The sequence below is a fragment of the Triticum urartu genome, chromosome 2, assembly GCF_003073215.2.
Source record: "Triticum urartu cultivar G1812 chromosome 2, Tu2.1, whole genome shotgun sequence".
In the NCBI taxonomy this organism is placed as follows: Eukaryota; Viridiplantae; Streptophyta; class Magnoliopsida; order Poales; family Poaceae; genus Triticum; species Triticum urartu.
In genome coordinates, this window is record NC_053023.1 from 101622052 (window position 1) to 101635212 (window position 13161).

At 48.3% G+C, this 13161-nt stretch overlaps 1 protein-coding gene across 1 annotated transcript; it reads right to left on the minus strand.

Annotated features, from left to right (window-relative positions):
- Nucleotides 1-376: 376 nt before the first annotated feature.
- Nucleotides 377-1613, minus strand: LOC125536134 (ribonuclease 1-like). Its single transcript, XM_048699279.1, has 2 exons — nucleotides 1426-1613; nucleotides 377-1266 (listed from the first exon to the last, which is right to left on the minus strand). Exons 1-2 carry the CDS (start codon nucleotides 1519-1521, stop codon nucleotides 637-639), a joined length of 726 nt encoding a protein of 241 aa, XP_048555236.1. The 5' UTR covers nucleotides 1522-1613; the 3' UTR covers nucleotides 377-636.
- Nucleotides 1614-13161: the final 11548 nt, after the last annotated feature.

Genomic DNA, 13161 nt, shown 5'->3' on the forward strand with positions numbered 1-13161 from the left:
TCCATAGGCCGGCCATGAAGAGCAGTTGGTGTGAGGTGGCACCGCACTGTAAGGTTGAGCACTTATGAGGGGTCGTCCGGCATTATGACACGTCCTATAGATGTTAGGGGGGAGGGGAGATTTATTAAATCCAACTATAGATGCTCTTACCCCCCCCCCCCCCCCCCCCAACCAAGAAGACGGCTATAGATGCTCTTACCTCATGGCCTCATCAATCAAGAAGACACGCACCAATGGCAACTCAAGGTCATCTTCTTTTTTTTTTTTGAATAAACTCAAGGTCATCTCATCGAAACAACAAAATATCCCAACTCAAAGTGCCGTGACATACTTTGTTTCATCTTTTGACTTTGTTCAGAATTTGTGAAGCAAAATCAAAAGGCAAGATTAAAAGTCTTTATTCGCCTGATCAGATCAGGAATTAATAGTAAACGTTACGTCGATGCCCAGAACTCGGGACTGTGACGGCATTTTAACTGAACCAATAGCAAACACAAAGGTACATCCATCACGTAATCCACCCGCGCACTGTGCAGGCGGCCGGCCGGGCCGCGTCGAGCCAATCAGCCGCCGCACCACACCCCGACGGACGGCGGCAAGCCGGCAACGGGTGTTCAATCAGAATTCAAAATTTAATCAGAAGGCCGGCAGCTGGACCCTGTCTTTGCAGTTGCCCTGCATCGGCAGCGGGCAGTCGATGAGGTTCTCCCCGGCGCTGTCGATGCACTGGTACACCTGGAACAGCTGCGTCTCGCCGGCGACGCCGCGGTTGCACTCGAGGTTCGCCGTGAACCCGGTCCCCTCCTTGATGGCGTCCCTGATGCTGCTGAGGAAGTAGGTCTCGCTGTCCGACGGCACGATCCCGGCGTCGGCGAGGATGCCGGTGAGGTTGTGGCGGGCCTTGAAGCCGAGCGCCGTCGCGAAGTAGCCGTGCTGGTCCAGGTTGGAGCAGGTGCCGTGCTTCTCCCACTCGTGGGTCCAGAACTCGATGCTCTTGCCGCCCTTGCACGCCAGCGTCGGCCAGTTGGCGTCCAGCTCCGTCACCAGGTCCTTGATCTCCCAGAGCTTGAGGCGCTCGCTGTTGCAGTTCTCCGGCCAGCACTTCTTCTTGCGCTTGGTCACCATCTCCAGGGCGCCGTCGAGCTCGCCGCGGGTCTTGCACTTGGCGTAGTTGGGCCACAGCCCGTGGATGCCGAAGTCCGTCGCCGGCTTGCCGGTGTCCGGGAAGCAGCACCCCTTCTTCGTGTCACAGAAGGACCCAGGCCACTAGAAAGTACAGTACGTACGTCCAAAAAACAAGATGCCGGTCGTTAGACTCGCCGCTTTTCTGGGAGGAATCAGGTAACCCTAACTTTGAAATCTGTACAAGAATGGATCTACAGATCGTAAAATCATCATCATCGATTTAGTAGTGGTATTACTCACTTGCTGAACAAGGTAGAAGAAATCGAATTCCTCGGCGGAGGAGACGGCGAGGAGAGAAAGCAGGAGCAGGGCCGAGAGCACAACGACAAGCTTCATCTTCAACTATGAGATGTGTAGCCGCAGCTATCGCGCAGCTACTTATAGGACGACGTAAGGTAACAAGTTTTTTTTTTAGGGACGTAATGTAACAACTTCATGCAACACGCGACAAGTCTATAGTACAATATATGGTACTAATTCCTCGGAAAAAAATATATATGTTACTAATAATAAGATGAGATATTCGGACGGAATACGCATCGATCGGTTGGAATATGCCGCTGGTTGATCAGGCTCAGTTTCGAGGAAACAACGTGCAAGCAAGCAACATGGCGTAGATGACATCGGAGTCCAGGTAGGAGAGGCAAGTGTAGATAGATTCCTCATCCTGATCCAATCGTTTAGATTAGGAGAAAAAAACATCAGACTTCTTTTTCGGAGGAATCGTTGGAAATTTGTTATGATTGAAAAATGAAAATCGTCGGAAATTTCATCATAGTGGTTGATGGGTCGCTTCCTTCCCCACGCAAGGAGTAATGAATCTGATAAGGACCAATAATGCTGTAGAATATGTTGGTTTTTCAGGTGCAACTGACATTATTAGATGGAAAGAAAGAAATTATCAATGTGAGTCAGGAGGACGAGGTTTCAATGGAGCAGTGGACAATTTTTTTGTGTTCGTTTTTCTTTCTTTCTGATATATGCTTTATGTGTGAAATAGGGTGGGGAAGGCCAATTATTGGCGTGCACTTAGTTCCAACCAAGGACTTCTTTGAATGTTTGATCAAACAGCGCGTGGGGCAGGTGGGACAAGAGCTGGCTTGATCAACATCAGCTTCTGAATTTCGATGCATCGCTGATGCCGCACTGAAGGTTACAGTAAGAGTTAAGAGCATCTCCAACATGCACGGGACGCGCGGCGCGCAAAAAACAGATTTGCTGCATGTGCATCGTCTGGTTTGGCGCGGCACGCAGCGCCCGCTACAGCAGCCGCGCTGAAATGCAGCGCGCGCTGCTCCAGCAGCGCGCAAAAATGCAGCGCGCGCGACTCGCCGGTGCATTGCATATGACATTTTTAACACAAAATGACGAACATTTTCAACACAAAATTTCACACAAACAAGTTGATGAAAAAAAGTTCATACCCACAAGTTCATCCAACCAAATTCAAAATGCAAATCAAGTTCAATACACAAATGAAAGACGCATCATTCCTCGTCCTCGTCCTCATCTTCAAAAGACGATTCTTCCGCCTCCGGAAATGAATCTTCCTCCCTCTCTTCATCGCGCACTGCATCACGTGAAGCTCCGACGGTGTTGGCAAGATCTTCAACAACATCTACATGGGAATGTGTGCGAGGAGGCACATCGAAAGACATTCCGCCCATGGCGGCCAGAGGTGCACCCATGCCTCCCATGAGAGAAGCAAAACTCATGCCTCCCATAGTGGCCATAGCGTCGGGGGGAGCTCCAAAGCCACCCAAGCCATCCATGCCACCCATGGCGCCGAAGCCACCGCCACCCATGGCGCCGAAGCCACCGCCACCCATGGCGCCGAGGCCACCGCCACCCATTGCACGAACCATGGCTCTTTTTTGGATCAAGACTTCTTTACGGGCTAGATTGACATATTCCATTTGCGTCACATTAAGGTTAGATGTGTCCAAGAAGAACAACTGCTTCTCCCATTCCAACAATTTAGTATGCTCCTCATTGCTCACCTTCCTCTCCTCCAAAGCCACCTTTCTCTCCTCGGCCGCCAACCTCCTCTCCTCGGCCGCGGTATCTTGGTTCCTTACTATTTTCCTCACCTTGTTGGCTTCTTTTCTTGCCTTCACAATTGCTTCCATTGCATTTTTGAGCTCATCATATCGTTTCCTCTTCTTCTTTTCCGTTTGGTCTTTCTTGCACCCATCCGGTCGCTTTGGCTTCGAGTATGAAACCGAGTTGGGTGTGGGGCTTTGTAACATCCTCGATGCGACTATATCTCCCACGTGTCGAGGCACGACTTAGAGGCATAATCACATTGAAGGCATATGTCGCAACTTAGGCAATCTTCACAACATCCCATGTAATATAATTAATAAAAGGGAAGATAACATAGTTGGCTTACACTCGCCACGTCAATCAAGTACATAAATAACATTACATCATCCAAACACTCATGGCCCGACTACGGCGCCAAAATAAAAGATAACCCAACATGCGACACGGTCCCGATCACGCCCAACTGGGCACCACTACTGATCGTCAGGAAAGGAAAACACAGTATCGTTGAGAGTCCTCATCGAACTCCCACTTGAGCTCAAGCGCGTCACCTGGAGCGGAATCATCAGGCCCTGCATCTGGTGTAATAGTAATCTATGAGCCATAGGGACTCAGCAATCTCGCACCCTCGCGATCAAGACTATTTAAGCTTATAGGTAAGGCAAGGTAAATATGTGGAGCTGCAGCAAGCGACTAGCAAATATGGTGGCTATCCTGTTCGCAAAAGAGAGCGAGAAGAGGATGCAAAGCGCGAGTGAGAAACTAGAGGGCAACCTATGCAAGCATTACTCCAACATCGTGTCCACTTCCCGGACTCCGCCGAGAAGAGGCCATCACGGTAACACACTCAGTTGATTCATTTTAATTAAGTTAAGGTTCAAGTTATCTACAACCGGACATTAACAAATTCCCATCTGCCCATAACCGCAGGCACGGCTTTCGAAAGTTCAAATCCCTGCAGGGGAGTCCCAACTTAGCCCATGACAAGCTCTCACGGTCAACGAAGGAATAGACCTCCTCCCGAGATGTTCCGATCAGACTCGGTACCTCGGTTCTTCAAGACACTTCGACAGGTTAAAACAAGACCAGCAACACCGCCCGAATGTGCCGATAAATCCCGATAGGAGCTGCGCATATCTCGTTCTCAGGGCACACTCAGATTGTCCAAACTTCCGGTAGGCCAGCCCAGAGTTGCCTCTGGTGGCCACCGGCGGCTGACGAGGTGGACCAACACTCAGAGGAGCACTGGCCCGGGGGGGTTTAAAATAAGATGACCCTCGGGCTCCGGAAACCCAAGGGAAAAATGGGCTAGGTGGCAAATGGTAAAACCAAGGTTGGGCATTGATGGAAAAGTTTTAATCAAGGCGAACTATCCAGGGGTTCCCATTATAACCCAACTGCGTAAGGAACGCAAAATCCGGGAACATAACACCGATATGACGGAAACTTAGGCGGCAAGAGTGGAACAAAACACTAGGCGAGAGGCCGAGCCTTCCACCCTTTACCAAGTATATAGATGCATTAAGATAACATGGCAATATAATGATATCCCAACAAGTAAATAAATGTTCCAACAAGGAACGGCCTCCAATCTTCACCTGCAACTAGCAACGCTATAAGAGGGGCTGAGCAAAGCGGTAACATAGCCAATCAACGGTTTGCTAGGACATGGTGGGTTAGAGGTTTGACATGGCAATTTGGGAGGCTTGAAAGCAAGTGGTAGGCATCGTAGCATTGGCATAGCAAAAGAGCGAGCAATCTGTAACACCCCGGATATAACTTTCCCTATTTGTACTCCAACTCTTGCCGTTTCCGGCGTTAAGTTATATTTATTTTCTCGGGTTCGGGTTTTTGTCTCCGTGTGTTGTTGTCATTGTCATGCATCTCATATCATGTCATCATGTGCATTGCATTTGCATACGTGTTCGTCTCATGCATTCGAGCATTTTCCCCGTTGTCCGTTTTGCATTCCGGCGCTTCGTTTTCCTCCGGTGGTCATTTCTAGCTTTTTTGTGTGTGTGGGTATTAAACATTTCCAGATTGGACCGAGACTTGCCAAGCGGCCTTGGTTTACCACCGGTAGACCGCCTATCAAGTTTCGTATCATTTGGACTTCGTTTGATACTCCAACGGTTAACCGAGGGACCGAAAAGGCCTCGTGTGTGTTGCAGCCCAACACCCCTCCAATTTGGCCCAAAACCCACCTAACTCTGCTCCATCATCTAGAGCGTTCGATCACGACCGCGTGGCCGAAAACCGCACCTCATTTGGACTCTCCTAGCTCCCCCTATGCCTATATATACACCCCCCATTCCAAATTCGCGGATCATCTCCCCTCTAACCCTAAAACAAATCTCCTCGCCGCCGCCGGACATGTCCGCCGCCTAACCGGACATGTCCGCCCGCCGCAGCCGCCTAATCGCACGCCGCCACGTGGGGGCGTGCCCACTTCGCCGCGCCGCCGCCCACGCGGGTCCGCCAGGCCCAAGGCCGGCCCCTGCGAGCCCGCGAGCCGAGCCGCCCCGCGCCGCCTCCCTCCTCGGCTCCGGTGCCGCCTCCGCCTCGGCGCCGCCGCACCTTCGCCGCTCCGGCCGCTGAGCCGCCATCGCCGTCCCGCCGCAGTTCCTCGCCGGCCCCGCCGCCTCCGGCCGCCGCACCGGCCTCGACCGCGTCGCCCGCCGTGCGCCACCGCCCGCCGCCGCCCGGGCCGGATCCGGCGTAGATCCGGCCGGCCCCTTGCTCCCCCGGCCACTCCGGCTAGCTCCAGCCCCGTCGGTGAACAGTGCGCGCCGCCACCTCGATCTGCGTGCCGGGTGAAAACCCTAGATCCGGTGGTAAAATTTCGTCTAAGTCCCTGATATTTTTAGTTCATATACCCATGTTCGCGGCTCCGTAACTTTGCATCCGTAGCTTCGATTCATGCATATAGCATATCAAAATGTTCATCTCAGAGAGTACATCATATCATTCCATTGCATCATTTTCATTTGAGTTCATCCTGATGCCCGAAATGCTGTTATAAGAGGGCTACCTGAGTTAATTGTCAGATCTGCTACTTCGTTTAGCACTTTTGTCATTTTTGCCATGATTATTGTGTGCATGATATGCCCATGATTTCTACATGTGTTTTGTTAAGGGTTTTGTCATCTTTCCAGAGGTGCAACCCATGTATTTTTAGAATGTGTGTGGTGACTTGTGCAAGCTTGCAAAGTGGTGCACTTGCTAATTCTGTTTTCAGGGAATTAGTGATTTCACTAAGTCCTGAGGCTGTTTATCTCATGATGCCATATGTTCTTGTTGTTTCCTAGTGATCCGTGCCCCTTTTGAGGATGCTCAGTAAGGGAGTTTTGTTAATATTGTAGTGCTCTATCCATCCATGTATTTATTTGCAATTATGGAGCACCCTAGCTTGAGTCAATCGAGCTCTACTTTTGCTACTTTGTGAATCTGGGCAGATTGTCAACTTGTTTGCAATTTTGCCGGTGATGTTGTAGTTGATCTGTGCATGCTATGCTATTGTTCTTGCCATGTCTAGCTTGAATTTTGTGACTTCTTTATGGGTGTATGCTTGTCTTGCCATGACTTGCACCGTAGTGAGTGCATCGAGCTCGTAAACATGCCTACTTGAGTTATATTTCAGCATGTGCCAGTTTTCACTAAGTATGAAAACTGATTATGTTTTTGCTATGTTCACGTGCTTGCAATTGTATTTTCTGATCCTTTTTTGGCTCAAGGTCACTAAGGGACTTTTGTTAAGCTCTTTGAGTAGCTCCATGCCATGCTTTACTTTGCCTTGTTCAGATCCTGTAGCATGTAGTTTTGTTGCTCCGAAGAGGGCTACCTGATCTGAAATTCCAGACAATTGTTAATTTCACTAAGTCTGAGATCTGTTTGTCATTTGCATTTTTGCCATGCTTGTTTGAACCCACTAATGGACGAATTGGCCGTAGCTCAGTGCTAGACTTTTGTTAAGCATCTTGTGTGCATCCCTTTCATGTATTTTTTTGTCATGTTTGGTTGCTGTAGCATGTTCATTTCATTGCATTTAGATGCCTACTTGCTGTAAATCGCAGACCGGTGTCATTTTTCAATCGCTTGCCATTTCCAAACCGTAACTCCGATTCCGGCGTTCCTTATATCGTTTTCAAGAGATTTCATCTCATCTTTCCAGTGGCACACTTGGTTTTCCAAGTTGAGGCCAGGTTCATGCATTTCCTGCCATATCTTGCATTTTGCATCCCGCATCGCATCCCGCATAGCATATCATCATTTCATCATATTGCTTGGTCTTGCACGCGGTTGATTGTATCCTTGTTGCTTTTTTATCTTGTTTGGGTAGAGCCGGGAGACGAGTTCTCTAACTAGGAGCCCGTTGAGTTTGCTTTCGAGGATCCAGTCAACTCTGACAACTGTGCAGGCAAGATGATCTTATCCTCGAAATCACTACTATCTTTGCTATGCTAGTTTGCTTGCTCTTTGCTATGCCATTGCTACGATGCCTACCACTTGCTTGCAAGCCTCCCAAATTGCCATGTCAAACCTCTAACCCACCTTGTCCTAGCAAACCGTTGATTGGCTATGTTACCGCTTCGTTCAGCCCCTCTTATAGCGTTGCTAGTTGCAGGTGAAGATTGGAGCCCGTTCCTTGTTGGAACATCTTTTATTTACTTGTTGGGATATCATTATATGGCCATGTTATCTTAATGCATCTATATACTTGGTAAAGGGTGGAAGGTTCGGCCTCTCGCCTAGTGTTTTGTTCCACTCTTGCCGCCCTAGTTTCCATCATATCGGTGTTATGTTCCCGGATTTTGCGTTCCTTACGCGGTTGGGTTATAATGGGAACCCCTTGATATTTCGCCTTGATTAAAGCTTTTCCAGCAATGCCCAACATTGGTTTTACCATTCGCCACCTAGCCTTTTCTTTCCCTTGGGTTCTGCAGACTCAAGGGTCATCTTATTTACCCCCCCCGGGCCAGTGCTCCTCTGAGTGTTGGTCCAACCGAGCGATGTCCGAGGCTACCAGGGGCAACTCTGGGCTGGCCTACCCGACGTCTGGCTCATCTGAGTGTGCCCTGAGAAAGAGATATGTGCAGCTCCTATCGGGATTTGTCGGCACATTCGGGCAGTGTTGCTGGTCTTGTTTTAACCCGTCGAAGCGTCTTGAATTACCGAGATACCGAGTCTGATCGGAACGTCTTGGGAGAAGGTCTATTCCTTCGTTGACCGTGAGAGCTTGTCATGGGCTAAGTTGGGACTCCCCTGCAGGGATTTGAATTTTTCGAAAGCCGTGCCCGCGGTTATGGGCAGATGGGAATTTTTTAATGCCTGGTTGTAGATAACTTGAACCTTAACTTAATTAAAATGAATCAACTGAGTGTGCTACCGTGACGGCCTCTTCTCGGCGGAGTCCGGGAAGTGGACACGGTGTTGGAGTAATGTTTGCGCAGGTTGCTCTCTAGTTTCTCGCTCGTGCTTGGCCTTCTCTTCTCGCTCTCTTTTGCGAATAAGTTAGCCACCATCTTTGCTAGTCGCTTGCTGCAGCTCCACATATTTACCTTGCCTTACCTATAAGCTTAAATAGTCTTGATCGCGAGGGTGCGAGATTGCTGAGTCCCTGTGGCTCACAGATTACTATTACACCAGATGCAGGGCCCGATGTTTCCACTCCAGGAGATGCGTATGAGCTCAAGTGGGAGTTCGACGAAGACTCTCAACGTTACTATGTTTCTTTTCCCGATGATCAGTAGTGGTGCCCAGTTGGGGGTGATCGGGACCGTTGTCGCATGTTGGGTTCTCCTTTATTTTGGCGCCGTAGTCGGGCCATGAGTGTTTGGATGATGTAATTTTTGTACTTGATTGACGTGGCGAGTGTAAGCCAACTATGTTATCTCCCCTTTGTTTATTCATATTACATGGGATGTTGTGAAGATTGTCTAACTTGCGACATATGCCTTCAATGCGATTATGCCTCTAAGTCGTGCCTCGACACGTGGGAGATATAGTCGCATCGAGGGTGTTACAAGTTGGTAATCAGAGCCTTCCCCGACCTTAGGAGCCCCATTGCTTGATCGTTTTTAGCGGCCGAGTTGTGTCTAGAAAAATGTATTGAGTCTTTAGGAATTATATATCGGAGAGTTTAGGAATTCTTTTTACTTCCCAGTCTCCTCATCGCTCTGGTAAGGCATCGTGACGTAGAGTTTTGACTCTTCTCTCCTCAAATTTTCACTAAATTTTTTTTAGGATCACGCGGGTATCTTGGAATCGTTCTGATGGTTTTATGATGAGAACATTGACTTGGTGCCTCCTGTCAGGGGTTTAGTGGAAGTGTCCCGGGGAGTTGAGCTCTGAGGTGTTGTCATCATAATTTTATCGTTGCAATTCTGGAATACCTGAGTTAGTACGCCGACATCGAGAATCTCTTTTATGCAGTTCGTTGGTGAGATAACCTCGACGCCACCCAGTACTGGGGCAGGAGTTCGGGAGTATCGCCATAACTTGTATAATGGATGCTTTTCAAAGGTTGAGGTAGATGGTTTCCGAAGGTTTCTTGGTTATGTGTTGAAGGATGGATACAGCTGGATGTAGGATTTGCTAGTTTGGGTGAGATATTATGCTTCCCCTGTATCCCCAACACCTGATTGCATAACCGGAAAGGTTCGGGAGTTTTATAGGTGGGAATTCTTGTAGCTCTAGTTCTTCTTCCATGAATATTGGTTTGAGATTGGGATTTCTTACCGATTATTCGTTCTTGATCCGTACCTTGTTGATTTATTTCTCTACCTTAATTCTACGTGGCTTCTCAATTTATGGATATGTGACCATTTCAAGAGAAATGCATTCGGTCATTTTGTTCGGATATGAAGACTATATGTTGCAATTTTCATTCCGTTGGATTCAGCTTCAATATTTGTCTGTCAATGTGCTAATGGTGGTCAACCTCTTCAGGATGGCTCCTCCAACGCGCACGACTCCGAATCCTGATCCGCCACCACCTCCACCTCCTCCGGAGGCATGGCAAGCTGTGATGGCCGCAACCAATGCAAACACACAGTTGATCATGCAAATTCTTCAAGAGCGCAACCAAGGGAATGAAGGCAGCAATCAGAATCACTTTGCTACACTCAACCAGTTCCTTGCTAACGGGCCAAAGACTTTCAGCAATTGTGTTGAGGCAACCGATGCTGACGATTGGCTAGTGGATCTGTGCAAGCATTTCGAGTGCAGTAACGTCAGGCCTGAGGACTTTGTCAAGTTCGCTTCCTTCCAACTCAAAGATCAAGCTGCAGAATGGTTCCAGCAGTACAAGGACTCCAGAGGTGGACGTGCTATCACTTGGGATGATTTCCGTCGAGATTTCCGAGCTCATCATATTCCTCAAAGCGTGGTTGAAAGCAAGCGTGAGGAATTCCGCAATCTGAAGCAAGGCTCTTTGTCTGTCTATGACTACAACAAGTTGTTTTAGAAGCTCGCCCGCTTTGCCAAGAAGGACGTCCCTGATGAGAAGAGCATGATATACCAGTTCAGGGGTGGTCTTAGAGAAGAAATTCAGCTAGCTCTTGTTCTCTTTGAACCCTTGAGATACGATGAGTTCTACAACATGGCACTGAAGCAAGAGGCTGCTCAGTTGAGGTGTGATGCTTCCAAGAAGCGAGTCAGAGATGTTACTCCTTCTTCCTCTACACAAGTGGCCAAGCAGTAGAAGTATTGGCTTCCTCCTCCTCCGTTCCGTCAACCGTATCAGCAGAAGAGCAAAGGTGGTAGTGGTTCTTCCCACCCACGCAACCCTGGCTTTCAGAACAAGACTTTGTCTCAAGCTCCAAGATCGAGTGCTCCGTACCACCGTCCGCTTTCAGAGGTCACGTGCAACAAGTGCCAACAGAAGGGTCACTATGCCAACAAGTGTTTCAACCAGAGGCGTCTTCCTCCTCCTCCTCCTGTCAGATCGGCAAGTACAGTTGTGGTCAAGCATAACCCCAAGTCCGCCAAGGTCAACTTGATGAATGCAGCTCAGGCAGAGAACTCGTCAGATGTGATCATGGGTAACCTTCCTATTAATGATATTCCAGCTAAAGTTCTTTTTGACACGGGTGCATCGCATTGTTTTATCTCGAGGCCATTTGTTTCTAAGCATGAGTTGCCTTTGCAAGATTTGCCTAGACAGTTATCTGTTGTTTCTCCGGGTAAATTCATGAATGCAAGCGCTATTGCCCCAGATGTTTCTATCACATTGGGCGATTACAAGTTTCTCTCTTCTCCGGTGGTTCTTGGTAACTCGGATATTGATCTTATTCTCGGAATGGATTGGCTTTCTAAGCACAAGGCACATCTTGATTGTGCTGCCAGGCAGATTCAATTGACTCATTCGTCTGAGGATGTAATTGTCTTTGCTGCTCATGATGATACCATTCGTCTGTTTTCTCTCAATGAGAAGGGTGAATTGGATGCCATCTCGCAAATTCCAGTCGTTTGCGAATACCAAGACGTCTTTCCAGAAGAGCTCCCAGGAATGCCTCCGCACCGGCCAGTTGAATTCGTTATTGATCTTGAGCCTGGCACGGAACCTGTGTGCAAACGTCCTTACAAGCTCGGACCTGAAGAGTTGAAGGAGCTGAAGAAGCAACTCGATATTCAAGAGAAAATGGGTCTCATCCGGCCTAGTTCTTCTCCGTGGGGTTGTGGTGTTCTTTTTGTGAAGAAGAAGGATGGAACGGACCGACTTTGTGTTGATTACCGTCCAGTGAACAAGAAGACCATCAAGAACAAATACCCACTTCCCACCATCAATGAGCTATTCGAACAACTAAAAGGTGCTCAAGTATTCTCCAAGCTTGATCTCCGTATGGGTTATCATCAGATTCAAATCCGTGAGCAAGATATTCCCAAGACGGCTTTCAGGACAAGCTTTGGTTCATATGAATACACTGTCATGTCTTTTGGTCTCGTCAACGCTCCTCCGACGTTCTCTCGCATGATGAATTTCATCTTCAACGCCTACACCAATGACTTCGTTTTGGTCTATCTCGACGACATTCTGGTTTTCTCCAAGAACAAGGAAGATCATGCCAAGCACTTGCGTTTGGTTCTTGATAAGCTCAGAGAACATCAGTTCTACGCTAAGTTCTCCAAGTGTGAATTTTGGCTCGATGAGGTTCTTTATCTTGGTCATATCATCTTTGCCAAGGGCATTGCCGTGAATCCTGAGAAGGTGTCCGCAATTGTGAATTGGGAACCTCCTCAGAACATGAAGCAACTCCATAGCTTCCTCGGTCTCGCAAGCTATTGCCGAAGATTCGTCGAAAACTTTTCTAAGATCGCGAAGCCTCTCTCAAATCTTCTTCAGAAGCACGTCAAGTACGTTTGGTCTCCGGAGTGTGACATTGCTTTCAACACTTTGAAAGAGAAATTGATCACTGCTCCAGTTCTCACTCCGCCTGATGAATCCAAGCCGTACGAGTTCTTTTGTGATGCCTCTCTCCAAGGTCTTGGCGCGGTATTGATGCAAGAGAAGAAAGTTGTTGCTTATACCTCTCGCCAGTTGAAGCCTAATGAGAAGAACTACCCCACTCATGATCTCGAGTTGGCGGCAGTTGTGCATGCTCTTTTGACTTGGAGACATCTTCTATTGGGAAGAAAAGTGGACATTTTTACTGATCACAAGAGTCTCAAGTACATCTTCACTCAGCCTAATCTCAACCTCAGGCAAACTCGATGGGTCAAAATGATTCAAGAGTATAATCCGAGTATCGAGTATACTCCAGGCAAGGCCAATGTGATTGCGGACGCTTTGAGCAGAAAGGCCTACTGCAACAGTCTGATTCTCAAGCCTTATCAACCCGAGCTTTGTGAAGCTTTCCGCAAACTTAATCTGCAAGTTGTTCCTCAAGGTTTCCTCGCCAACCTTCAAGTCTCTCCTACCTTAGAAGACCA

Coding starts and splice junctions, on each gene's coding strand:
- LOC125536134 (XM_048699279.1), bottom strand. CDS start 1,521: ATGAAGCTTGTCGTTGTGCTCTCGGCCCTGCTCCTGCTTTCTCTCCTC. Junction 1,267..1,425: donor TCTTCTACCTTGTTCAGCAA/GTGAGTAATACC, acceptor TGTACTTTCTAG/TGGCCTGGGTCCTTCTGTGA.